This window comes from Monodelphis domestica, chromosome 1 (genome assembly GCF_027887165.1).
Source record: "Monodelphis domestica isolate mMonDom1 chromosome 1, mMonDom1.pri, whole genome shotgun sequence".
NCBI lineage: Eukaryota > Metazoa > Chordata > Mammalia > Didelphimorphia > Didelphidae > Monodelphis > Monodelphis domestica.
The window spans coordinates 338,084,576-338,112,376 of NC_077227.1; the positions used below are offsets into that span (position 1 = coordinate 338,084,576).

The following is a 27,801-nucleotide window of genomic DNA, read 5'->3' on the forward strand; positions in this document are numbered from 1 at the left end:
AAATCTTTGTCCAGTTATGGACTGAAACCCAAATGTTACTTGAAACATATATTTTTTTTAATAAATACCTTCTTTTTAGAACCAATACTAAGTAATAACCAAGTCAGATTGGTAAGGGCTGGGCAATTGGGGTTAAGTGACTTGCCAAGGGTCACATAGCTAGGAAGTGTTTGAGGCCAGGTTTGAACCCAGGACCTCCCATCTCTGGGTCTGGCTCTCAATCCACTGAACCATTGCCCTCTCTAGAACATCTTAATGGCATCATCTAGGGAGATGTATGCAAAATGAGATGCAAATAATAAATACTACCACCTCCCCTCCTCTTCTGCCCACATCCACACCTAATGAGTGATCTGGGGGAGTCTCTCTGCCACCCTGTCCCAGACAACCTCTTTTGTTAGTCAGATCAACAGAAAAGCCTGCCTTCTCCTCTCTGCATCCTAGTGGTCTCCAGTGACTCCTGGCCTGGCTTGCTGTCTCTGCTCTACAAGGTTGACGAACTACTTGTGGCATCAACCAGAGAAGAGAGTCTGGTCCACTACAAAGGGGTCCAGGGTGGTACCTACTCTTCACAGGAGGTAAAAGCCAACCACATTAAATAGAATCAGGGTCAGGCAGACCTGAGTTTAATATGTAGTCCAAAGGTAATAAGCATTTATGATTTATTAAAATATTTGTTATTAATATTATGTTGTTATATTTAATATATTGTTATATTTATTATGTCAAGAACTATGCTAAATGCTGCAGTTGAGATCCCACCACAAACATTTACTAGTTGTGTGACCAGGGCAAACCACTTAACCTCTCCCTCAGTTTCCTCATCTGTCAAATGAAGAAAGTGATTGCTAATTCCAGACACATGTATCATTTTGCAACATTGGTCTCTTTTTTGTGAGGATATGTCCACACATTAGATGGACTTGGCATGTAGAAACAGTGGGTACCACTTAAAGAGATGCTGACCTGACCTGATTTTCCTTGGAGACAAAGAATGAAGAATTATTCCCTTTGGGAAAACAGATGCTAGTGGCTAGACATCAGGCTAAGGAACTCTGATTGCTACATTCAGAGCCATATTTTGAACATAATAAACCTTGTCTGCAGTAAACATTAAAACAAGGAGATCCTCATTCCAGCTTTACTGGGTGATTAAGGACACTTTAGAAAGAATTCTGCTTTAAAAAACAAAAACAAAAACAAAAACACCAGTTCCCTCCATTGGCAGGGTACCAAGACCAGAAGAACTCTCTAGGTTCTCTCTGGTCCTTACACTCTATGATTTGGGCATGTTTTCCTTCTGTCTCGCTCTACATATATTAATACTACAATTAAATTTTGTTAATGAATATTAAGCATCTCTTATGTGCCAGGCACCAGAGATAAAACAAACAAACGAATAAACAACAACAACAAAAAAAAACAAACAACACAGTCCTTGCCCTCAAACGGCTTACATTAAAACAGTTAGTACTGAAGGAGACAAAGTTCTAGAAAAGTTTGAGAAATATGACCTTAATAACTGAGGGGGGAGGGGGAAGAGTTTAAAGAAGACTTCAATGGAAGAGATAGATCATGAGTTCTTCCTTGAAAGAAGATAGGAATCCTGAAAGATGCGGCTGAGGAGGGATGGTCTTTTGGCCATGACAGATAGCTCCTGTGAACCACTGAGGCAAGTACTGGAAAGATACGTGTAGGGAGCTACAAGTAATTTTTAGTGGAATATAGAGTGTTGGAAGAAGAAAACAATTAGGGATAGAATAGTAGGTTGGAGAAACAATGGAGAGCTCAAACTTCAGGCTAAGGAGCTTATATTTTATCCTCGTGGCAGTAGGAAGCCACTTAAAGTTTCTGAAATATTTAGAACCATGATTTAGGGATTGTATTTTTCAGGTGTGCAAAGAATGGCCTGGAGTTGGGATAGACTGGTGGAAGGAAGACAAATGAGAAGGATATTGTAAAGTTGCAGGCCCAACCTAGGCAAGATGGAGTAAGAATGGAGAGGAGGTGATCAGTAAAAGAGATATTGTGGAGGTCAAGATGAAAAGATTTGACAACTGATTGGATATGAGAATGAGGCAGAGAGAAGATCTCTCCAAGGTTACAAACCAGGTGACTAAAGAGATTGCTTTATTTCATAGAGAAAAGGAAAATCTTGGAGGAAGGGTAGGTTTGGTGGGAAAGATTAGTTTGGTTTTATAAATGTCAGTTGGAGGTGCTGACAGAACTTCTGGGTAGAAAAGTGAAATTCCAGTGTCTTCCTAATACCTCTAGGATTAAATATGAAATCCACTGTTTGGCTTTTAAAGCCCTTTAAACACGACCCCTTCCTACCTTTCCATCTATGCACTCTGCAATCCAGTCACTGAGGTTTCTTGAATAAAACATTTCCCTTAAGTTGGGCATTTTTACCCATATTCCCCCTTAGCTGGAATGCTCTCCTTCATCATCACCACCAAGAATCATATAAAATCCCAGCTTCTGCAAGGAGCCTCTCCCAGTCCCACTTACTGGTAGTCCCTTTCCTCTGATAATATCTCCAGGTTATCCTGTACATAGCTGTTTGACTTGCTGGCTCCCCCATTAGACTGGGCACTCCTTGATAGCAGGGTCTGTTTTGCCTCTCCTTGTTTTCCCAGCACTTGGCATATTACCTGGCTTATATTACACTTAATAAATGCCACGTACTGATAATAGTAATAATCATTTTCAGTAAGTATACTTTGTTATATCATTTGCATGGATGGTGATATAACAAAGGATACTTACTGACCTTTGGTAAACTTGGAGAGGGAAACTTCAACAAAATGTTAAGAGTTAGAAGACAGATTATAAAGGACTAACAAGTCAGTGGGCAGTTTGGAGAAACAGAAATAAGGATTTAGAGAGTGCCTATATGCCAAGGAAGTAGAAGCAGGGAAGGGATTGGCATGAGCATTTACCATAGTTCCAATTATGTGCTGGGAACAGTGCTAAGCATTTTATAGATATTATCTCAGCTGATCTTCACAACAATCCCAAGAGATAGAGGCTATTATAATTCCCATTTTACAGCTAAAAAAATTGAGGCAGGCAGGGATTAAGTGACTTGCCCAGGGTCATACAGACAGCAAGTGCCAGACTGTATTTGAACTCTGGTCAACCTGACTCTAGACCCAGAGCTCTATCTACTGTACCACCTCAATTTCTCTTAATTTGTGGTTTATTAGTTGAAAAGGAAAGGAGGTATAAGATGGCAGATCAAGTGGAAGTTTTTTTTTGGTTTGTTTTTAGATTTTTGAACCTAACCTATGATTTTATTGGTTCAGAAAATTCCTGGTGAGGAAATCCTTCCATCAATGCAGATCACCATCTGTTTTGTCACTTAAAATCTTAGCAAGTTGAGATGTGAAGTGACTTGTCTAAGGTCACCAACTAGCATGTTCATTCAAATCTGGCCCCAGACACTTCCTAGCTGGGTGACCCTGGGTAAATCTTAATTTAATCCCCACTGCCTAGCCCTTACCACTCTTCTGCCTTGGAATCAATACATAGTATTGATTCTAAAGCAGAAGGTAAGGGTTAAAAAAAAAAGAAATCAGAATTTGAACCCAGGTCTTCCTGACTGCAAGACTGGCTTTCCGCCCACTACACCACAATTAGCTCTTATCAAGTGAAGGATTTTTTAAAAAGTTTAGGGTAGATCAGAACATATTGGTAGGTAATAGAAAAAGGAGGGGAGATCACAAGACACAAATGAATGAGGGGAGAGCAATGATCAGTAGCCCAAGGCCCCCATTAGATGGTAGAGGGAAAATGGGAAACAAGTGCATGCTTCCAAGGGGAATGAGTGCATGGCTGCTTCCCCAGGGTGAAACCTGGCCTAATTCTGAGCTTCTGGCATGAGCTCAGGTGCTCTGGGACATTACTAGATCCTCCTTTACCTGGAATTGAAGCTCTTGATTTCTAGAATTTAAGACTACGTTGAGCTGGTCCAACCCTGATATTTTGCTCCAAGAGAAGCAGCCTTCCACCAGACTTCTTCAGACCTTTGCTAATGGTTAAGAAGGCCAAGTCCAAAAGGAGAGAATGCTCTCATTTTGGGGGGGAGGGGGAAGTGTATCAGCAATGATGTGCAAAAAGAACAGAATAAGTACCCCGAAGATAAAAAGTAAAACTAAAATCAAAGATTACTTCACAAACTGGACAGTAATGCTAGGCTGGTGAATATGCCTTCCCTGCCATAGCCCCAGCCAGGCCACTCCCTGGCCCCCAGCCCTAAGACAGAGGAGGCATTGCCCCCATGCTTCTCCCCCACCTCTGCCATGATGGGGTCAGGCCAAACCCACTCCAAACCCACTCGGGGTGGAGTTGAGTGGTTAGAGATGAGTCAGAAGGCATTAAGCCTAGCCCGCCCTCTCCTCCTCTTCCTTCCAGTTCCTGTTGCTGCAGGTCTTCCAGGTTCCATGTTGGTAAACAAGGTACCTGGTGCATCTATGCCCAGGCAAAGTGTTGGACCAGGAGGCTCTTTCTTTAGCTCCCCAACAGATGGAAGCACAGCTACATTCCCTTGTCAGGTCAGGCAGGGATGCTTGGAGGAGAAGGCTGAGGACTTAGAAGCAAGTAGTTCAATTTAACAAGCATTTATTAAGCACCTACTATATACCAGACACTGTGTGAGAGCTGCTGGAGCTGTCCTCAAGGAGTTCACATTTTACTACTGCATGTCAAAACTGAATAGGGCATTGGTGGAATTGAGGCCCAGAAATGGGACGTGATTTACTCCAAACCACATAGTCTTGACTAGGACAAGAACCCAGGTCTCTTTATTTCCAGGTTGATGCCTTCTTCACTTAATCACACTGCACAGCTGTCTGGGGGCAAGGAGGGGAACTCTCCTTGGAATACATGAGTTTTGTGTTTCCAGCCCTGTCCTTAGTTCTGCCACATGGGCTCGGTAATTATGCCACTTGACCCCAAGTGCATTGGGTCCTTTGGAGATAACTGGAGACACAGTCCTGTAGATCTGAGAAAATCAGAAGGAGAGAGAGAGCCTGGGAACCTCACTTTGTAAATCCAAAGTTCAAACTATATAAATGCCTGGCAGTTCATGAGAATAGAAGTCCAATTCACCAATACTAGAGAAGATACCTGGGCCTATATGATGCTGGGCACATACCCTTTAAGGGGACCAAGAGTGGATAGAAATTAGATCTTGATTTTCCTTCCTTCCTTCCTTCCTTCCTTCCTTCCTTCCTTCCTTCCTTCCTTCCTTCCTTCCTTCCTTCCTTCCTTCCTTCCTTCCTTCCTTCCCAGAGTGGGTGATATACTCCATGAGCCCTGGATCTTAGGGCTGAGAACCCCTCAGTGAATTGCCCTCAGGTACACAGATTTTGACTGTATATTTAAGAGGTAGAGTGGTGGTGATAAGAGGATACATGAGAAGAAAACAGTGTCCTTGCCTATAGGGAGCTCACTGTCTAGATGGGGAGACTGGACATATTACTTAGCTGAGTAAAAATCCAAGATGACAATACCAACAGTGTCATTGGATAATTAACTCCAGAAAAGCAAGGAATATTGTAGGAATTCAGAGAAATGAGTGATCTGTGTGGGGTGATATAAGGCAGGAAAGGCCTCAAGAGGGAAATCAGGCTTAAGACAGGCCTTGAAGGATGTGCCCAGTTTAAAATAGGCAAAGAGAAGCTGAAAGGGCATTCCAGGAGAACAAAGGATTAGCAAAGGATTGTAAATGGGGGGAAAGTGCAAAGCATGTTTGGGACAGTCAAGAAGAGCAGATAGGTTGGGACACAAGCACTAGGTAGTAGGGGTAAAGGGAGAGAGAGACTGGGAAGATTGACTAGTCTAAAATTGAAGATGGCCTTGAATGCCAGGCTGAGGAGTTCATCCTTAATCCTGCAGGCAATGGGGAGCCAGTGATGCTTTTTGAGCAATGTTTATTGATGGTGGTAGTGAGCAGGATGGATTGAAAAGAAGAAATACTAGAGGCAGGTGAACTCATCAGGAAGCCACTGCAATAGTATAGGAGGATAATAGTGGTTGCAGTGGGAATGAAAAGGAGGGGAGAAGATAGGTTTAAAAAAGAAGAATAAATTGGATCTGGGGACTGTATAAATAGTTCCCAAGGGGCATTTGTAGTCAAAGTTGATGCCAACATTTCCAGGCTAGATGACTAGAAACAGAATAGAAACAGAAAGGGAATCCAGAAGATGGAGCTGACTTGGGAAAGATGATGATGGATTCTGTTTTGGACACACTGAGTTTGAAGGACAAAGTGCATCTAAGTGGAAATGTCTAATGCGGGAAGAGGCTGGAAACACAGGATTCAGGAAAGAGGTCAGAGCAGGGAAGTGACACAATGCGGTTTAGAATATAAGGGTTCAGAGAAGGGGGATAAATCTGTGTACTCTGACTAAGGAACAGGGTGAAGGGGACAGAGAAGGCTTCAGGAAGGAGATGGGGCTTAAGCTGGGAGTACAAGAAGCAATAGGGGGTGAATAGGTGGGAGAGATTCTCTCCAAAGAAGAAGAAACCAGAAGTCGTGTTTGCAATAGGACACTGACTGAAGACCAGATTGAACTCTTCTTTCTACCCATTACTACCACAGTGCCCAAGAGGCCAGAGAATTAACATCCACCTCTCAATGGTGCAAATATGGGCACCAAGGGATTGCCCTCCCAGTTCCACCATTCCCACTCCCTCTTGCCTTCCCCAGTCCTCTGAGAGGAGAATGTAGGAGGCGGCCTGTCAGAGGACTATTCCCCAGTAAGTGATAAAACAAACACAGGGTAGAAAAATCAGCTCACACTCTAGCCCAGGGGGCCCAGCCCTGACTCCCCCAGCTCCGGCTCCTGGCAGTCGAGCCACCCATAATTGCCTTCTAAAAATATCCCTCCCCCACCTATAGATTTCAAAATATTTAGTTTTCAGGGTATTTAAAATGTGAGCCGGCAGCTTTGCCAGCTCTAGATAACAAAGCTAAACATTTATGCTTTCACTGCATTTCTCTTCATCCGCCGAGATCACTGGGTTTGATAGAGAGAGGGAGTGCGAACCTGAGTGCAAGATGAATCATGTGCCAGGAGGCTCCCCAGCAGTGCACAGTGATGGGAAGCCCCCCGAAGCCTCCCACCCCAGCCCCCACCTCCCTGACTCTCCCAGAGACATACCGCTGTTCACATTCAGTCTGCCTTTGGCTGTGTCCTTCCCGAGAATGTTCTCTGCCTCACAGACATACTCCCCAGCGTCTTCCAACTTCACCTTATTGAACTGCAGCCTGGAGTTTCTTCTGTTTGGGGGAGGTGGGGAGAAAGGAAAGAAGTTTTGATTGAAGGTGAATTGTCCTTCCCCTGACTGCCCCCAGACAGCCTATCTTCCAGCAATAGAAGAGGAGGGAGGTGCATAGCCTATGACCTAAGTGCGGCTGCAAGGGATGGAGAAAAGCTACTGTTCTGGACGGTGCAAGCCCTTGACCGAGAGCTCTTAAACTGGTCAAGGGAGCTCCAAGTACTTTCTAGTTGGGGGCCCTAGGAGAATAGGAAATCCTCTTTCTACCCCCAAAGCAAACTCCTCCCTTTTTGCTCCCCCAGCCTGCTGCTCACAGGCACCACAGGGGTAGGGGCAAGGTCAACTCAAGAGGAAATGGAGAAGAAAGGAGTCTATCAGAAAATGAAGAAAAGTCCACTTAGAAGAAACAAAGCTAGCACTGCTTATCAGCTGCTGGGACCAGCTCCAGAAGAGGTGGCTGGGAGCCCCACCGAGGCCTCAGCTTGGGGAGGAGGGGCACTTTCTGCAAATGTTGGAGGCCCTGAGAGTCAGGCTACTGTGGCCAAATGGATTCTCATGAACTTTGAGGCTTGGTGAGGTTAAGATGGGACCAGGTGCTCCCCAGCACCTTGGAGAGCAGCCACTTTGATAACAGCTTTTCAGGGCTGCCGAGTTGCCAACACCTAAGCCAAACCTAGAGCATTGCTCCCTGTCTCTCCAGCTCCCAACCTTTCTGATCAAGTGGGCTTGCAGTAGAATGCCACATCACCACTACCACCACCTATTTGTATGAGCACTTTGAACCTTCTCCCCTCTCATCTCTCTGAGGAAGGGATAATTAGTCCCATTTTACAGATGAAGAAGTAACTGAGGCTCAGACAGGCCTTTAATGGTAGAGCTGGTCCTAGAGCCTCCACCTTCTGACTTCTAGGCTAAGTCTCTTTCCCTAGCAAACTTTGTACCACCTTTCCTTTCTCTGTTGGTGAGCTAGTGAGTGTCCTCCCTTCATAAGGACTATGAGGACCAGAGAAGTCAGGGAGCACTAAATGCTACATCTTGCAGGGAAATAAAGTGCCCAACTAATCACTCTCCCTCTCAAGGGTTACTGCTTGTGGCTCAGAGGCTAATCAGAGGGTGATTCCTACCCTGAAAAACATCTCCTCAGAAACTCTAGGGGTCTGTCCCTCTCTTTGGAATCTCTTCAGCCTCTGGAAATAAGGCTAGCTTCTGAGAGGGGGTGGGGTGCAGCTGTTCTATTAATTAGCTGTTCATTGATACTAAAATATATTTTTAAAAACTTTCTCAGGTACCTGATCCTTTGCCTCCAGAATACTTCTTGGCATAACTCCCCCCTCACCCAGCACCAAAGTGGGTCACGGTGATGCATCCACTTTTTTCTCATAAGTTGCCTTTTCTGTATTTTCTACTCCATTGCTTTTATTTTCATTTCCTTTGGGATAGCACTACCTCTACTTCTCTGACATCCCTAACTCCTTAGAACCCCCCTGGTGCTACCTAGAGAATAAACTGTTGGGCCTTCCCATCCCCTGACCCCCCCCCCCCAACCTGTCCAGTCTTCTGGATAAAAGCACAGGACAGCAGCCTATCCCCTGGGAGAAACAGGACAAAGCAGGAAAATCTCCTTACACAACAGGACTTCTTCTTTTCATTACTGAATAGCAAAACTAATTACCAACTTCCCAGAATATGCCTTGCCCAGGGGCCCCTAGCTATTGCCGTGAGCAGAGTGTGTGAGGGATGGGGGGGGGGGGGTTGGGTTAAGGTGGGAGGAAAAGCAGTGGGGGAAGGGTGAGATGATTAAGACAACAGGAGATAGGGAAAGCCAGAAACTCAGTGGGGTGGGAGGAGGGAGAGGGGGACTGGTATGGGGATGAGAGGACCATATCAAACAAATCAAACTGTCAAGCACCACTTGTTTCTTTTCTAGAGAAATCTTCCCCTTCAATGAGTCCAGAAGCCTCTAGGGACCATCTCCCTCTCAGGACCCCAGGGGAGAGCTCCTTAACAGTTGTCTAGTCAACATTTCTTGTTGCTATGGATATATAGCGGGTGATGCCACAGCTATTGCTCCTTCCCCAAAGCATATTTTCAGCTCCTTGGCCCAGCTTCTGCCCATGGCCTTGGGGCTCATTTTGTCAATTACATTTGGTTTCTTTTAGTAAAAATAATCTTTAAGGTCCCTCTGACCATCCTATCTCCTCCTTGGCTCCAACTTAATCAGAAACTATGTTCCCCTTTGTTAGGAATCTGCCCTTGCCACCCCTCCCTAGGAATCTCACCCCAGAAAAAGGGATACATGATGGCCATGGAGTCAGACAGTGTAAATGTTGAACCTTTGGGACCTAAAAGAACAGTTTTGCTTCCCTCCCCCTTTCCCCATACCCCAACTTGGAAAGTTTCCTTAGTGGTGCTTTATAAGGGCAGTGCCCAGAGGAATAGGTCTATGCTTCAGCTAGCAGATTGGTAGATAGATCTAAGGAAGACCTTCCCAATGGCAAGGGGAATATTCAAATATGCAGTCAAGTAATTTTTTTTGGAAATCTGCAGGAAGAACAGTATAGGTATCTTAAGTTGCTCTGTTCTGAGGTAAAGAGGTCACGTATGATGCCCTCTGGAGACTTTTACTATCTGTAAGACAGACATTCTTAACCTAGGGCTCAAGACTTGTTTACTTTTTAAATTTTTTCCCCAAATGAATTCAATATATTTGGTTTCCATTGTAATCTGATATATATTGTTTGAAGCACTTAGAAACATCATTCAGAGAAGGGGCTCATAAGTTTCACCAGACAGGCAAAAGGATCCATAACAACAACAACAAAAAGGTTAAGAATCTTTCTTCTGGGAGACTTAGATGCTCAGGCATTTTAGAATTAGGACCCATCCCATTGGTTACTCATTAGAAGGGAAGGGCTCAGAGGGAAAAACTGAGGCACACAACACAGTATGATACCAGCTCCATAGAAGGAGGGAATAAAGCCCCCTGGAAAGTCTTTGGAGTCAGGTTCCTATCTTCTCACCATCTCATCAGCTTTGGTTTCTAATGGCTCTCCTCTGTCCTGTCACACTGGAGTCCTGTCTTCCACACTCTCCTCCTCCCCTCAGTTTAACATTCTCTCCTCTCAATGGCTCAGGCTGCCTCTTCATATGTTGTATCCCCTTGGTTTCTAAATTTTATTTCCCTGTGTGACCTGGCACCCCCATTCTCATACAGTGGCTCTGGTAGGAATGCTCTGCCTCTCCCTGGCCCCCCCCCTCCAATCCCCACATTTCCTCTCTGAGCTGCCCGCTCGCCTGCAGGGCCTGTCCTAGCCTGCTTCTCATTAATGATGGAACATGTAGTTCTCCAGGGGAGGGACCTGGATCCTGAGCTGGGGGGGGAGGAGGGGAAGAGGTGGAGATTAAAAAAAAAACTGCTTGGGAAAGAAGGAAGGAGAGACTGTAGTGAAGCCTTGCAGACAGATCATGACAGAAGATGAGAGAGAATACAGCAACAGAGAGACAGAAAGAGGAGAGAGACCGAGAAAGAGAGAGGAGAGAGACAGAGAGAAGAGAGATAGTGACAGAGGTAGAAGAAAATATTTGCTATGGATATAGTATGTAGTAAATGAAGAAGACAGGTCTCTATTGTTCTTCCTTGGGTGGGAGGGAACAGACACTTGCCCCTTTCCCCAAAATGCCAGCTAGGGAGTTGGGTAGGGGCAGGATGTTCAAAAATACACATGAAAATCTGCTTCCAAGGGACTCTGAGGCTCAGGGCTCAGGGCAGAGATCTGTCTGAACTCTTCAATGTTGCAGGCCTAAAACCTGTGTATGTGGATCTAATTGGGCTACTTCCATGGGAATGAGGGAGGGGGAAGGGGAATAGGCCACACATAGATGTTTTCTCAGCGCCATGTTGTTCCTGTAACCCTCCTTCAAAACAGGGCTGGGATGAGGAAGGGGAGGGAGAGAGGTTTCACTATGAGATAATTCATACACATTATATGAAATGATTTGGGGGCATCATTTAATGTTACAGGGTGCACAGGAAGGAAAGATCTGGGGAACCCCCACCTCAGTACTAGAGAACAACTTGACAAAGGGCCTACTAAGGTAGCAGCTGTCTCAGGAAGAAAATGAGAAATGGAGGAGGGCCTGAGTATCCCAGACATAGGAGAAAACAACTGCTTAATCAGTCATAAAAATCCTCCAAGCTTCAATCAAGGTAAAGGACAGGGTCAGACTGGAGTTCCCTTTTCCTGAATTCCACCTTGGGAGTCCTACCAAAATGGGGTGGATGAGAGTCAATTCTAGATCAATCAGGAGAGTTACTTCTAGTGATGCCACCACTCACTTCCCATTGATCAGGACCGGTGTCCATGATCCTCATGCCCAATGCTTTAAAGGACTCTCACAGCAAAACCTATAGCATGAAGGCTGCAGATCATTCAGCCTGGCCACCCCTCTAGCTACCACAAGTGGTACTGACCACAGGCAGTGGATAGAAGAGCAAAACATCAGAAATGTGCCCTCAGCAACATCAATCCCAGGGCCTCCCTAAACTCTAGGTTTTTCTTTGAAGGGATAGTATGGGTTTAGGGATAAAAACGGGGTTGAGGGAACTGGTTTTATGTAGCTCTCTCTGGTGGTGATGGAGGAAGGGAAGGAGGGAGAGATGTGGTGCTGCCCACCTTTAAGTTTATGTGAATGAACAGGGCCAGGGGAGAGAAGATACAGGAGATCATTGACTGCAGTTGGAAGGGATCTTGGGTGGGGTGAATGTTGTCCAAGGGGCAACATGTACTAGCGAATTGAACTGAACAAAAATTTGAGTCTGGGATACAAGGAAGAATCCAGGAGGACTTTTATTTTGCTGGTAGTACGGAGCTTTTCATTAATAGCATCCCTGTTCTCTCTTCCTGCTCACCCACACAACCCCTCTGATTCACTGACTTAAAGGCTGCCATGGATACAGGTAAATGTTGAGTTGTTACCTTTTTCTGGTAGGAGGCATAGACAGAAAGGGACTCAATCCTGAGGTCTTCTCAATGCTGCAGCTGGTTTCCCCCAGAGTGTCCCTCATATACACACTTGCCCAGGACAGAAGATGATGACATTGGCCAACTTAGTCCAAGATCTCAAAAAGCCCCTACACTACTTCCTCTAGGACTAGACTCAAACAGATATAACCAAGGGGCCACGCTTTCAGGAAAGAGATGGACTGGGAACCCCCAGGCTCCAGCAGAAGTAGATAAAACTAATGTTGTGTCATGATCCTGGAAAAGACAGGGACAGACAAATACTTTCCCAAGGATAGATATTTTGCATCCTCTTCAAACAGTGGCTGACTGAAACAGATAGCACATCCAGATACTCTCTTCCTAATTCCTCTCCTTGTAAACACCTAAATGCAGCCACTTCTAGGGAGGGGAGGGTGGCTGCATCATAGTCAGTAGGGCAGAACTGTAAAGCAAGTGGTTTACCTTGCTATTCCCTCTCCCCAATCTGCTTTTGGTCACCCTTCCCAAGGGCATATCTGGTGCTTGTCACTTTCTCCTACCATTCTTTAAAATCATGTCACTTCCCCTTGGGACTTTGTGGTCTGCAAAGTGACAGCCAGCAATTTAATCTAAGTTAACCATCTCTAATGGGTACATATGATACCCCTCAGAGACACCAGGTACTTTTGAATGGAAGCATTACGAGGCTAACACCCCAATCTAAAGCAATGACTAATGGTGAGGATTTCAGCTATTGTGGTAAGATCCTGAGGAGATAAGGAAGGGTGGTCTCTTTCCCCGCCCCTGGAATCACTCTAGATAGATCATCTCCTTCACTTATGAATTAAAGTTGCCTTCAGAGAATCACAACAATTTACTGAGCACTTACTAAGTTAAGTTCTCAGGAGCCTGATGGCACTATATGCTTTGGCTACATCCAAAGCCCCAGAGATAAGGCAGACAGAGGGAGTGAGTAAAGAATAGGAGGAAGGAGAGATGGGCAATATGGCTGGGCAATATGCACCCTGGGGGAGGGGAGTCACTAATTAGCCTTAGGGTGAGTGCAACCCCAAGTTCTCAGTTTTGCCTCTTGCTCCTGTCCTTATGAGGCCAGCTGGGGTTTCAGAGCCTGGATTCCAGCTCTCTGCTTCTTGGAGGTCACCCACCGGGTGCGGGGTAGGCCACTATTGTTTGGGAAAGCAGGTACTTACTTGCCATTCCCATACTTAATTCGGATATCCTTGCTCCTGTTGAGCTCCTTTCCATCCTTGTACCAACGGTAGGTGGGCTGAGGATAGCCGGCAGCTGCCTCACACTTCAGGGACTGCTTTTCCCCCACCTGGGCCGTCTGGCTCTTCATTTTCTTCAACTTGGGTGGGACAGCTGAAAAAACACAAGACAGAAGGAATCATCAATCCCAGCTCTGAAGGTAGTGCATAGCAGATGGGGATTCCCCTGAAAAGGCAACAGAGTGTGCATGTGCCTGGTGAGGCTTGGCCCATACATAGCTGGCCAAATTGTTATTTTGGCAAAGTTTAATCTCGGGTGCCCTCAGGCTTCTTCTTTTTTGCCTTTCCCCCTTTTCATGGAGCATCTTAACAAATCTTTCAGTGACCCAGATCTTTCCTTTTCCCTTTCTCCTTTTCCCAAATCTGCTCTCAGGAAAAGATTGGTGATCAGTCATTTGCATCTGAGTGTGAGCATAAATAATTGTAAGCTGACATTTATATGAGCACTTTAAGGTTTACAAAACATTTTACATACATTATCTCATTTGCATCTCACAACAACCCTGTGAGATAAGTACCACTGGTATTTTTATCCCCATTTTGCAGAAAAGGAAACTAAAGCTTTATAAGGTATTACATGAGGCCAACTTAAAGCAACTCTGAGGTTCTGCTTCATAATGGTCTGTTGATTATGTCATATGCAAAGATGACATAAAAGAAAAATTATAAACATTGGTGTGCCCATGGGAAAACAAACACACATTAATATATTGTTGATGAACTGAGAACTTTTGGAAGGTAATTTGGAACCATGCTCCCCAAATTTCTAAGCTGTCCATCCATATCCTTTGACCCAAGCATATCATTACTAGATTGAGACCCTCCTCCCAAAGCCTCAAAGAAAGGACACATCTGTAGTAGGTCTTTTTGTGACATCAAAGAGCTGAAAACTAAAGGGGCACCCATCAATTGGGGAAAAGCTGGACAAACTATGGAATACTCTTGTGCTGAAAAAAATGATGAAAGGGACAGTGTCAGAGAAACCTGTAAAGATTTGCATGGCATGATGCAGAGTAAAATGAGCAGAACCCAGAGAAACTGTTTACACAATAACAATATTGTGAAGCCAACAACTTTGAAAGAGTTAAGACCTCTGATCAATGCAATGGCCAGTCAAGATTCCAAAAGAACCATGATGAAGCATGCTACTACTCCCTCTTAACAGAAAGATCTGGACTCAAAGTCCAGATTGAGATATAAACTTTTGCAAATGGCCAATTTGGGAATTTGTTTTGCTATAAATTATAAGCATTTCCTGTCTTTCCCCTAATGAGGAAGGGGATGTGGAAAGGGAAAATTGAGTTTGAATACCAAAAAAAAATTTTTTTAAGGTTGTGATCTGCCCATCATCATACCACCAAAGAGTATTAGATTCCAGATTTGAATCCTGATCTTCTTGATTCCAAATCCTTTATCTCCCCTTTCCATTATATCACAGTGCCTTTCAGTGTTCTCTCTCAAGAGAATTGAACAACTTTATATTCTCTTACAGATGTATAGAGTTTTGTGAATTCCTTTCCCATTTTTTCTTTGATTCTCACCATAATCAAGTGAATTGTGATCCAAGTATCCTCAGCTCCAGATGAGAAAATAGAAGTGAGGGAGACAATTTGACCAAGAGTATTTTAGAGTTAGAAAGAACCTTAAAGGATTTTGTCTTTCTTTATATCCTGTGCTTAGCACAGTCTGGCATATAATAAATGCTTGCTAATAGATTTGACTCCTAATTTTAAGAATGACCATACAGAAACCAAGAAATGAAAAGATTTTATACAAGGCCCTGGGAAGTAACTGAGCTGGAATTTAACTCCTAAATCCATTGCCTTTTCCTAAAGCCCTTTGGAACTTGGTGAGGCTGGAAATAGTCTTCTGCCCAGCAGTTCAGTGATTTAACTCTGTCACAAGTTGCCTTTGTGGTAACTACATCTTCAAAGCTGCTGGCCCCTATTCAAAGGATTAGCTGAGGTAGGGGGAGGATAAGAGGGTAGGTTCTTGGTACCTATAAAATTCCACTCTGTAGTAAGCAAGCTGTCAGCATCGTGGGCTCTACCCAGGAATAGAGAGCATTGGGGAATGAGTCCTGGGATATTCAGCCCAACAGGGTGGATTTTCTGGGGTCAGCCTGGCTAGTTTAAAGAAGGAACACAGAGATGGGGTAGTAGGAAGGCTATATGTTCCTAAGGTAGGCTGAACCTAGGCTAACACTCAAGGTCTGGAGGGGAGGGCTGAAAGCATAGAGCTTCCCCCAATAGTACCTCATGGCCAGGAGTACATAGTGGTGCTCCATAGTACTTTATTTCTTTCCCTGACTGCTGTGTGACTTATGGGGACAAAATGGGGACTAATCTTATTAGTACTGATAGAAGGAGGACAGAAAATATGATCCCATGAGAACTGACTGCTTCCAGATGTTTAGGACTAGGCTTTAAGCAGGAGTCCAATGAGGGGAGCTGAAGCCCAGGGGACCTTGGAGTAAGGAGAAATTAGGATCCTCTTCATCTAATAATCAGAAAATTATCTCAGGGGCAGTCCCAAGCAAATTGGGGGAACCTACCTTTTGGGATTCACTCTAGAACCTGTCTGGGCTGGAGGGTACAGTGAGATGGCATAAGGAACCCAGCATCTATAGGGACACTGAAACCCCAGCCACAGGAAGGATTTACCTCCACATTTATTCTCATTATGCGCCTCTGGACCAGAGAAATAGAGAGCCCTTAAAAAGGGGAACTTTAAAGCAGAAAACTAAAGGCAGCTCCAGCCCCAAAGAGAGACTATGGAGTTCAAGTCATGTAATGTAATTAAATGGGGCCCGGTAGATGGGCAAATATGCAGAGGCCAGCAACAGAAAGATAAAGTGCTGGGTATGAAGCAGGGGGAACAGAACGTCCCTTCGAAACAAACCTACTCCTTAGGGGCAGCTTCAAGGTGGCTCAGTGGATAGAAAGCCTGACCTAGAGATAGGAGACCCTGGGTTCAAATATGACACTTCTTAGCTGTGTGACCCTGGACAAGTCACTTAACTCCAACCGCCTAGCCCTTACCACTCTTCAGCCGTTGAATCAAGTAATCATACTTACTATAGATTCTGAGACAGAAAGTAAGTGTTTAAGAAAAAAGAAAAGAAACAACATTGATGCCTAACTGAAAATCCAGGGGTCACCCTGGAGCTAGATGGCAAAAGAAGGAAAGAAGTGAGTCTCAGGGATTCTACCTCCTCAACTGGGTCCCTTTTAAGATTTCAGTTCAATATAACTGCATGGTGTGAAACTCAGGGGATAGGGGAGTTCTCTTCGGGGTTGCCCTGAGAATTCTCTCTCCTTCTGGAAATCCATCCCTAGAACCTCAGCTTTCCTGAATTTCTTGAGTCAGAAAAGGCTTTCCAAGAGATTCCCTAGTTCACTTCTCCATCTCTGAGAAGGACCTCCCTGAAACTTCCTCAGACTGCAGAGGTTTAGGGGCAGAGAGGTTCCCCTTTGGCAGCTGTGGTACATCCGATAAAAGGGAAATGCCTCATAGAAACCTTAAGTCACCATGAAAGTCTTTTCCTTAGGGCCAGGTTCTACAAAGTTGAAGGAAAACAGATGACACTACAAAGGTCAAAGGCCTCGGGGCCCCAAGGAGGAGTGGGAGCAGGGGAGTTTGCTGCCTTCATCTGGGGTGCAACACCACCCACCCACCCACTTGCACCAAGGCGTCACTCCTGTGTCCCGGTACTAGCATAAAAAAAACAACATCATCAACAAGTTATTTTCATTTTTAGCATTCTGGGAGGCGCCTCTGATGCGAACAGCCCAACCTCGTTAATCTGAGGCAGGCACCGGGCCTTCAGAGATCTGACACTGAAGGCCTGGCTTCGCCACCCAGGGAAAGCACAGACCCCCCCACCCCCACCCCACCACCCTCCCTGCCAGGCTCCGCCCATCAACAACAAGGGGATAGGTGGGCAGGGCCAGCGGGCTCTTGAAAGGGCTAATGATCCTCGCCCTCCTGACTAATGCTGAACCAGCCCCTTTGCTGGGAAACACCCCGAAACATCAAAGTCTCCCACCTCCCATCTGTCAGCCGGGCCCCAGCACCTCCACAGCCCCCTCCACCTTCCCAAGTAGCTTCCACCTGCACCCCAGCCCAGATGGAGGTGTTGTCTCCAATTTCCCTCTTCCCACCCCTGATCCTGCTGCAACCCATAGGCTGGTAATTATAGACTCTGAGTTCAAATGGAAAAGAAAAGAAATGGAAATTAAAAAAAAATGCAACAGATGTAAGAGGCTGCTTCAGCGGGCGTCTGCCCCTTCCCCCTCCTCTGTGAAATGGGCAGCCAGACAGGCTCACAGCCCTGCCTCTGATTGGTCTGCAGGAGTGGCTCCGCCTTCAGGTATGCATGGGTGCAGGCAGCACCGAGGGGCCTTGGCATAGATACTCTGAGCTGAGCCAATTTGCATCCCCCAGGGGCAAGGTTTCTGATGGCAGCCTGGCATGCATCTAGCTTGGTGTTTTTGTCTGCCCCTGCCTGGCTTAGGCAGCTAGCTGGTGCACCAGAATCTGGGAGATCTGGGTTTGAATCCTGCCTCCCTGAGGACCTTTGTGACCCTGAGCAAATCACTTCAAACCTTTATCGGGTTCATTTCTAAAATGGGGATAATAATAGCACCAACCCCCCAGGGTTTTATAAGGATCAAAATGGAGATAATATATACCAAGCTCTTGGCAAAACCTTAAAGAACCAGAGAAATGCAATTTCTTCTTCATCTTAACCAGCCTTGCAGACTGAACCAAAGCAGGGCTGTTGGAGTCTCAACTGAACTCAGTTCAAGTGTTGGATAACAAACATTTATGACATGTCTATTGCCATATTCTTCTGCAGAGAACAGGCTGAGGAAGCCAGGGAGAAAGAGAAATCAGGTTGGGACCAAGAGAGAAAGAGGAGGTGAAAGAAAAGAGAGAAAGTTTTAAGAGGGAAGAAAAGACTGATTGGAGCCAAGGCTAGCATCTCTGGGTTACTTTGGGGAGAGCATCCCCCCACTGACTCATCTGGTGGTTTTTCCCTCCACCTTCCATTACATACAGCATATGTAGAAGCCAACTCTGGGATAGTCAGTCATTCAGGAGGTTACATGGGTAGGTAGAGAAGAGCACAGGCACTTGGGGGAATCAGATATAGAGATGAAAAAGAGACTCTAGCTATCTGGAGAATTAGATAGACAGGGACTAAAATTAAACTAGGCAGCTAGGTGGCACAGTGGGGCTAGAGTCAGGAAGACTCTTCTTCCCCAATTCAGATCTGGCCTCAGACACTAGCTGTGTGACCCTGGGCAAGTCACTTAACCCTATTGGCCTCGGTTTCCTCATATGTAAAATGAGCTGGAGAAGGAAATGGCAAACCACTCCAGTATCCTTGCCAAGAAAATCCCACATAAGGTTGTAGAGTTGGACAAGACTGAAATGACTGAACTGAGACAAAAAATAAAGGTAACAGAGCCACATGAGGCAGAAGCTACAATCTCCTGGGGAGTAGGGTGAGGCATATCACAGAGGTACATGGGACAGGGACTATGGTCATCCAGATATCACAGAAGTACATGGGTATAAACTGCAATCATCCAGGGAGACACAAAGGTTCCCTGCCCCATCCATGAGAGGTATGGGCCACCCTTGCCAGGCCCACTGGTTTGGCTTCCTTCTACCCCAAGGGTGATGACACATTAAATCTGTACCTTCAGCTACCACATACAGGCTGATCCTCTGATGACTGGCACAGAAACTTCACGTTTTGCCCCCTCAGGGACTCACTATGTTGATGTCAAACTTGGTGTAGACACCTGAATTGGTTGTTATTATTATTATTATTTTTAATTTTGTGAATTGGTTTTAGCCCAACTGCAGCTCAGAACTCCTAAAGTCAATCACTCCACCAGCTTTGTTACCTCCAGTAACAGGGACTGTAGGCCTGCTCCATTACACCTAGGTCTGTATCTTCACTCATCTCCAACCTTTAAAGGGCCAGCTTTTACCTTATTAAGGGCATGAGATGGAAGATAATCGGGGTCTTAGTTGTATGTAGCAAAACTTCTCCAACTCCCAGTGGAGAGATCTGCTCTTTTCCTCTGCCCCATCTCTGCTGTAGGGCCTGGGTGGGGTGGAGATGGAGGGCTAACAGGAAGGTCAGGTTGCCCAACTTCTTTTAGTTATCTGTCTATTCTAAGCCTCAAGAGCCCCTTTATTCACTGACAACTTTTTTAACTCTACTTTCTTCAACTTTTGACAAAGGTTTTTGCAGCTGAGAGCAGAACCCCAGAGTCATTTGCAACATTCTCCTGCACCAGGATGATGACTCACTGGGAGTTCAGAGTCTGAATGAGTGTCTTTAATACCTTCTTATTGGTGAGGGTCTAGGGACAGAGAAGTCCAGAGGCCTTAGCCTTTGGAGTCAGGGATAGAATGACTTCTGGAGCATCTCCTCAGTTCCATGTTAAAGGGTTGCTTCCAACATTGTTACCATGATTTGGGGATCTGCTTAGAGTGACAAAGAATATGGATATGCAAGTATTATTAACCCCCAAACCTGAGATAGTAGAACAAAGCATCCAGTCCTTGTTAGTTAGGGAAGTTAGTTAGTTAGAAGGGAAGTTTTAAGAAAAATAAAAGGAAACCCTACTTCACCTAGAGGAGAACTCATTTCTCTAAGAGGTGGCATAGGCTAGAAATAAAACCAAGAATGCCATTTTACCTCTGAACTCCAGGCTTGGCTCTCTATCTACTGAGCCTCCATGAAATAGGTTTGAAAAGGTATGAGATAAATCTATTTGCAGGATCATCATTTTGAAAAACTGTAGGTTATGGAAATGCAGTCACTTATGGTTATTTGATCATTATATTAGGAACATGTGCTACGTATTGGAAACCAAGATCTCTCACCTATCAAGGAGATAAAACCATAACCTCCCCAAAAGAATTCTTCTGTGATAGCCACCCCCCTCCAAAGGCAGAATCCTGAATAGGTGGAACTCTGGTACCAGCATTCTACATTCATAAAGATGCTGAATGTCTTTGTCCCCCAAACCAAAGAAGGACATATTCATCAGCCATTTCAAACAATCCCCAAAGAAACTTTCAACCAGGTTAGGTCTCTACTAACCACAAAAAAAGTTTGAAAAAATCAATGCCTTGGCAAAACAAAAACATTAACAATTTACCAGGAGCAGCTTGGTGGTTCAGTGGATAGAGAGCCACGGCTAGAGACAGGAAGACCTGGGGTCAATTCTGGCCTCAGACAGTTCCTGGCAGTGTAACCCTGTGCAATTCATTTAATCCCAATTACCTAGCTCTTACCACTCTTCTGCCTTGGAACCTATACTTAGTATTAGTTCTAAAATAGAAGGTAAGAATTAAAAAAAAAACAACACCACAATTTACCAAGACCCCAGGGGTAAGTTAGGGGGAGAAAGGATCTTCCTTTTTGGAAAAGAATCCTTTTTTCTTCACCCTTTGCCAGAGATGTTGCTTCTTCTTGGGTGCCAACCAGCACCTTCAAACTCTGCCCACTCAAATGTTTTTTCTCCATTTCAAGGAAATCAGATGAAAAGAGAAAACCTTGGGCTGGAGCCTATCTTACTCAACTTCCTCCCAGGGGGATCAACTCGATTCTACAAGCTCTACACTAAAGGATCACTGACTCTAGAGGCCATCTGGGTCAGTCAGTAGGACAGTAGCCTCTGTCTCTCCAGTGTTTTTCTGTCACAATGCCTTTCCTTTAATTCAATTCAACAAATGCCTTTCAGTAGAAGGCCTTCTGGGGTGTGAAATAAATGAATCCCTTCAGGGAGCTTAGAGTCTGATTAATGCCCCAGCTAAATTTGTTGATAAATTACCAGAATACAAGGCAGAATGTGACAGATACCGTACAAAAGGTGCAGGCAAAATGATTTACAGAAATACAGAGTCAGAAGTCATCTTTGGTTGAAGCAATCAGGAAAGGATTTATGGATGCCTTGTGGCATAAAATATAGGTAGGATGTGGAAGGCAGCAAAGAGAACATTCCAGTGAGAGAGGAGGATCAAGCTGGAAGATGGGTGCATACTGTGTTCCAGAAGTATTAATCTGAAACAGAGGGTGCATAGAGAGAAATAGGGGGAGAGGCCAGCAAAAGTAGGTGTGGAGAACTGAAGTGCTTGGGAAGATGAGGAACTGTATCCCCTGATGTCAGGAGATTGCTAGATAGGTACTGAGATCATGTGGAAATGACTCTGAGGCAAGAAGAGAGTACATACAATATGAGTCACATCCAGAAAAGGGGAAAAGGAATGAACAATTCCTTGATACAGTCTATTGACCAGCAAATACTTTCCCCAAAGCAGGCTTATTTAACATCAAGAATGAAGATATTTAGGGGGCAGCTGGGTAGCTCAGTGGATTGAGAGCCAGACCTAGAGATGGGAGGTCCTAGGTTCAAATTTGGCCTCAGACACTTCCCAGCTGTGTGACCCTGGGCAAGTCACTTGACCCCCATTGCCTAGCCCTTACCACTCTTCTGCCTTGGAGCCAATACACAGTATTGACTCCAAGATGGAAGGTAAGGGTTTTATTAAAAAAAAAAAAGAATGAAGATATTTCCTACCTGTATGACCCTGCTTAAGTCACAACCCTAATTGCCTAGCCTTTGCTTCTGTCTTAGAATTGATATTAAGAAGAAGGAAAGAGTTGAAAAAAAGACTGAAAATACTAAAAAGAAAAAAATCTCCATTTTCTATCTGTATGGAGAGTGGGGATGTATCTATTTCTGAGCAAAGACTTCTGTGTGTGTGTGTGTGTGTGTGTGTGTGTGTGTGTGCGCGCGCGCGGTTATAATACCAGGAAGTCTAGTGGTTAGAACTAGGGATTTTTTTTTTCCTCCTCCCTGTTTGTGCATGGTGATGGGTGGATGGGGGAAGAAAGACAGAAAGAGAGCAAAGAGCCCTCAAGTATGGCCAGAGGTTCTGGGTACCATATCTTCCCTTTGTAGCTGATAGCTGAGCACATTCTTTGGGGCTATTCTTCTTCTCTCCCAAATGGGGTAGGGCTGGTGGAAATTAATATGGGCAAGGATTGGATCAACTCCAGAGTTTTTTCCAAAACCATCTTGGATTGCAGTCCCCTTTTCTCCCTCCCTCCAGAATGAAACATGTACCACTATCTCTGACTTCTGTTTCCATTCCTAGCTTAAGACAAGAGAGTCTCATTCCCTTTGGAGGGCCTGGGATGACTAGAGAATACAGTAGAATAAGGATCTACTAAGCCTAAGAAGATATGAGTTCTAGTGCCAATTCAGCCATTAATTGACAATGTGACCTTGTCCAAGTCACTTCCATTTGAGGGCCTCAGTTACTCATCTATAAGAAGAGGAGACTTGGGTTAGATGATCTCTTGCTTTCCAAATTCTATCATCTCCTAAGGTTCTCTTCTTTCCTCTTTCCTTCCTTCCCTCCTGAGAGGGCCAGGTCTTGACTTTTACCCACCAGGGGGCACTGCACATGATGCACTGATCCAAAACTTTGAATTTTTCTGAAATGTCTTCTCATACAAATCCCTAATTAATAATAACTAGGGTTCTTAGTTACCCATACTTATTTGCTATCTATTCCTTTTGCTCCTTCCACCCATTTACCCCTCTGGTTCACCCCCTCAGGCTTGACTGGACCATGCACTGAAGCAACATTATCCATTTACAATCCATAGCAGAGGGGGCAGTGAGGTGGCTCAGTGAATTGAGAGCCAGGCCTAGAGACAGGAGGTCCTGGGTTCAAATTTGACCTCAGATCTTAACCCCATTGCCTAGCTCTTACCAATCTTCTGCCTTAGAACCAACACACAGTATTGATTCCTAGACAAAAGGTGAGGGTTTTTCCTAAATAATAGGACCTTGCATACAAGGTTAGGGGTAGGGGCTGGGCCTGTGATTTTAGGAATATAGGAAAATCCTCCTACCAATGAAGGTTGAAATTTATAGGCTGAAGAGTTGCCTAAAAAACTGAGAAACAAAGACATTTGCCCAGGATCTCTCAAACAGCATGTTCCAAAGGTAGAACTTGAATCTAGACCTTCTTGTTTTCAAGGCTGGCTCTCTGCCCACTAGGTCACATTTGCTCTGGGGGTCCCTGCTCATGGCAGTACTCTTTTATACTTATGGAATGATGTATACCATTGCCAACCCACTTCTTGTTCATGAGTAGAAAGAATCTAGGAGCCAGGAAATCTGAAAACTCTTTAGTCCTGATTCTGTTACTTATTAGTTATATGACCTTTGGCAAGTCATTCAGTCTTACTAAGCCTCAATTTCTTAATCTGTAAAATAGCTATAAGAAAGGGCAACTTGGTGACTCAGTGGATAAAGCACCAGGTCTGAAGACAGGAGGTCTTGGGTTCAAAAATGGTCTTAAACACTTCCCAGCTGTGTGACCCTGGGCAAGTCACTTAATCCCAATTGTCTAGCCCTTAGAACCAATACACAGTATTAATTCAAAGACAAAAGGTAAGGATTTAAAAAAATTGTTATAGGAATTCTTGCCCTGTCTATTTCATAGGACTGCTGTGTGAGGATCAAATAATGTGAGAGTACATTCTAAGCTCTGAATTCTATCTACATGTAAGGATTACTCTAGATCAGGGATCCCCAAACTATGGCCCATGGGCCACATGTGGCCCTCTGAGGCCATTTATCCATCCCCTAATACACTTCCAGAAGGGACACCTCTTCCATTGGTGGTCAATGAGAGGAGCACTGTATGTGGTGGTGCCACAAAGAGTAGTGTTGCTCACATACAGTACTACTTCCAGTGACATTATCCTTTATGGTGCCTTGTTCTGAGAGTAACTGAATGAGAATGAGGTGCGGTGCAAAGGATTATGTGGATGCACAATGGAAGACATCAGCATGGTGAGCAGTGATCTGGGGGAGGGGATTCCGCATTATGTGTACTGCTGCCTGGTATAGTGGTGGCAGTGATGGGCCTGTGCAAGGTGTGACAGGCCCATCACAGCCAGCGCTGCAGCCTCTGCTATCCCAGACAGTGGTATACAGATTTGTTCATGTTTTTTTATACTCTGGCCCTCCAACATGAGGGACAGTGAACTGGCCCCCTGTGTAAAAAGTTTGGGGATCCCTGCTGTAGATGGTTAAATAGGTGGTGCAGTGGATAGATCAACTGGAGTCATGAAGATCTGATTTCAAGTCTAGCATCAGATACTTACTAATTGGGTGACCCTCGACAAGCCACTTAACCCTGTTTTGCCTCAGTTTCCTCATCCACAAAATGAGAAGGAAATGATGAACTATGCTTTGTGATTATTTGCCAAGAACACCCCAAATGAGGTCACAAAGAGTCAGATAGGACTGAACAACAGCAACATGGTTAATCCCATGGCTGCTCTGAGGTCAGAAGGAATAGGAAAGAACAGAACAAAACAAAGCTCCACTTTTCCCCCTTCCCATTTACATATATTCCAGTGAGTTCATCAGTATTGAGAATTTGGTCCAAATATGGTTTCCGCAAGGTCAAAGCCACAGACTCGACCCCAAACACAAACAAGACAGGACTACCTAGAGAAAACCCTCCATTTCCTGAGTAATATAAGCGATATCGTTCTGAAAGAGATCAAGAATCAGATGTGCCTCCTAGGGTTACCAGTACAAGAGTGATACAGTCCCTGCCCTCGGAGAGTTTACATTTGATCGCTGGTATAGAGTGTGCTTGCAGATAGGTGCAGGTGATTTGGGTGGGTGGGTACCAAAATTGGGGGAGTCAGAAAAAACCTCTCAGAGGAGATCAATGTATTTGAGTTAAGACTTGGAAGGAGCCAGGGATTCCAAGATCAGAAGTCAAGAGGCACAAGTGTTAGAGAAAGCTCATATGAAAAGACAGAGGTGGAAGATGGATCATTATATATGGGTAACAGCAAGGAAGACAGTTTGGCTGGCACATGGAGTACATAAGAGAAAGCAGAGAGCAGTCAGCTCAATCTGGAAGGATTTAAAATGCCAAATAAGAGTTTATAATTTATCCTAAAGGCAGCTAGGTTGGCTCAGTGGGACCTAGAGTCAGAAAGATCTGAGTTCAATTCCAGCCTCAGACACTCAGGCCCTGGGCAAGTCATTGAAACCTGTTTGTCTCAATTTCCTCATTGGAAAATGAGCTGGAGAAGGAAATGACAAATCACTCCAGCACTTTTGCTAAGAAAACCCCAAATGAAGTCACAAAGTGTTAAACATGACTGGAAAATGACAGAACAACAACAAGGTAGTAGGGAGCTACTTTATCTTCTCAGTAGGGGAATGGCATGGCTACCCTTGGGCTTTAGGAGTATTGATTTGGTAGCTGTGTGGAGAATAGACTGGAAGATGAATGAGACTAGAGGCAAAAGAACAAATAGGAGGTTTTTTGCCCCCCCCCCCAAGCCCAGGTAAGAAGTAATGAAGGCCCAGACTAGGGTGGTTTATAGAATGAGAAGGACATGGATTTGAGAGATGTTGAGACTGTGGAATTGACAAGGCTTGGTAAATTGAATGGATATGGAGAATGAAAGAAATCAAAGAGTCAACTTGTGTGGTCCAAATTGGTCATTTTATGAAGGAGAAAACTGAGATTCTAATGACTTGTCACACAAGTTTTGAGTATCAGAGCCAGAATTTAAACCCAGGTCTTGTTATTCAAAATCTAGCTATCTCTATGCTGTTGTGCACTTCACACTTCTTAGCTAGTCTATTTAGCTTGAAAAAGTACAGAGCAGAGAGGCAGGTAGGTGGCTCAGTGGATAGAGACCCAGACCTGGAGTCAGGAGGACCTAGGTTCAAATGTGACTTCCTACCTATGTGACCCTGGGCAAGTCACTTAACCCCATTTGCCTAGCTCTTGTCCTTCTGTCTTAGAGTTGTTACTAGGCCAGAAAGTAAGGTTTAAAAAAAAATAAGTTCAGAGTAGGTCCTAGTGAAGACAGAAGACTCAGTCAGAGAACAGGCTTAGCCCAATGGGTTTTAGCACCATTGTTTCTGCATTTTAGGAGTAAGTATGCCTAACACATTGAGAGTGCCCTGGGCTCAGTGTTGTTCTGAGATAATGGTTGGAGGATCTTTGAGAGACTGGTTACTCTTCAGAGATTTGTGCAAGGGAATCTCAGTCAACACCAGGCCCAAGAGAACCCCTCTCAAAAACTAAACCACATAGAGGCAGCAAGGGACAGTAGCCTCCAGATTTGGAGCCCAAGGATCTGAGTTTGAATCCTCTTGGGCACATTACCTCCTCACCTTTTGACATCTCGATTTCCTTATCTGTAAAATGTGGGGGTAGATTAGATGACTTCCAAGGTCCTTCTTAACCTTCAGTTTACGATTTCACCGGGTTTAGAATTGACCTCCAACAAACAGTGGTTGTCACATCCTTTTGGGAAGAAATGTTGGCATAGCAGAGTCTTTTGACCTTGTTCTCCACCACAAAGTCGACTAAAGTCAAGATTTGGCTTGTCCCTTCTAACTTTTTCCCCTCTGCCTCTAGTCTTATGACCACCCCTCCAAATTCCGTAAACCCAGTTTTTTTGTACCTGACTCACTTTGTCCCCTCCCCTCTCTCCCAGGCTGATATACCTGTCTGATGGGGCCAGGGATCTGAGCAGGGACACAGCCTCCCTCCTTCCCTGGGGAAGTATCCTGAGGATGGATGAGTCTCCATCTGTAAAATACTTTGAGCTCTTAGATGAAAGGCACCCAGAAAGTACAAAGTCGTCACCTTCTTCTTGTTATTGTTTCTAATGATGTCCAGGGTGCCAGGGAGCTGGAGCCAAAGGTTAGGTACTTGCCTCAAACCCAGGGCAAATACACAGGCTGCTAAAGGAAGGGCAACTGAGACCTAAGATCAGAAATGATATTGCTATTCTCTCCTAAGTAAATTCTGAGTAACCCCATACGCTATCTTCCTCACCTCACAGGGAAGTCACATAAGCACTGATCTGTTTGAGCTAGGACAGCTCAAGGGTGAACATCTGTAATGTTTGCTGTAGGACTGGAAGCAATATGGGGAAAGTGATCTTGAAAGGTCCATTTTAGCTGGAAGAATCTATACCTATAGTCATAAAAATGTCACTTACACAGCATAAAGACCCTATAGAATATTAATGCTGGAAGGGCTCCATTTAATATGCCATATTCATTTTATAGATGGGAAACCAAGTCACTAAAAGGATTAATGATCATGTTTAGAGGAAAGGCCATATCTGGAGTCAG

The 27,801-nt window shown here is 44.7% G+C and overlaps 1 protein-coding gene across 1 annotated transcript in view; it reads right to left on the bottom strand.

Moving 5' to 3' along the window:
• The window catches only part of NRG2 (neuregulin 2), a 256,045-nt gene that overhangs the window by 36,807 nt on the left and 191,437 nt on the right, over nt 1–27,801 (bottom strand). The window contains 2 exon segments of the mRNA XM_003339554.4: nt 7,170–7,288; nt 13,481–13,652. Of these exon segments, the coding sequence (XP_003339602.2) occupies nt 7,170–7,288; nt 13,481–13,652 (291 nt within the window).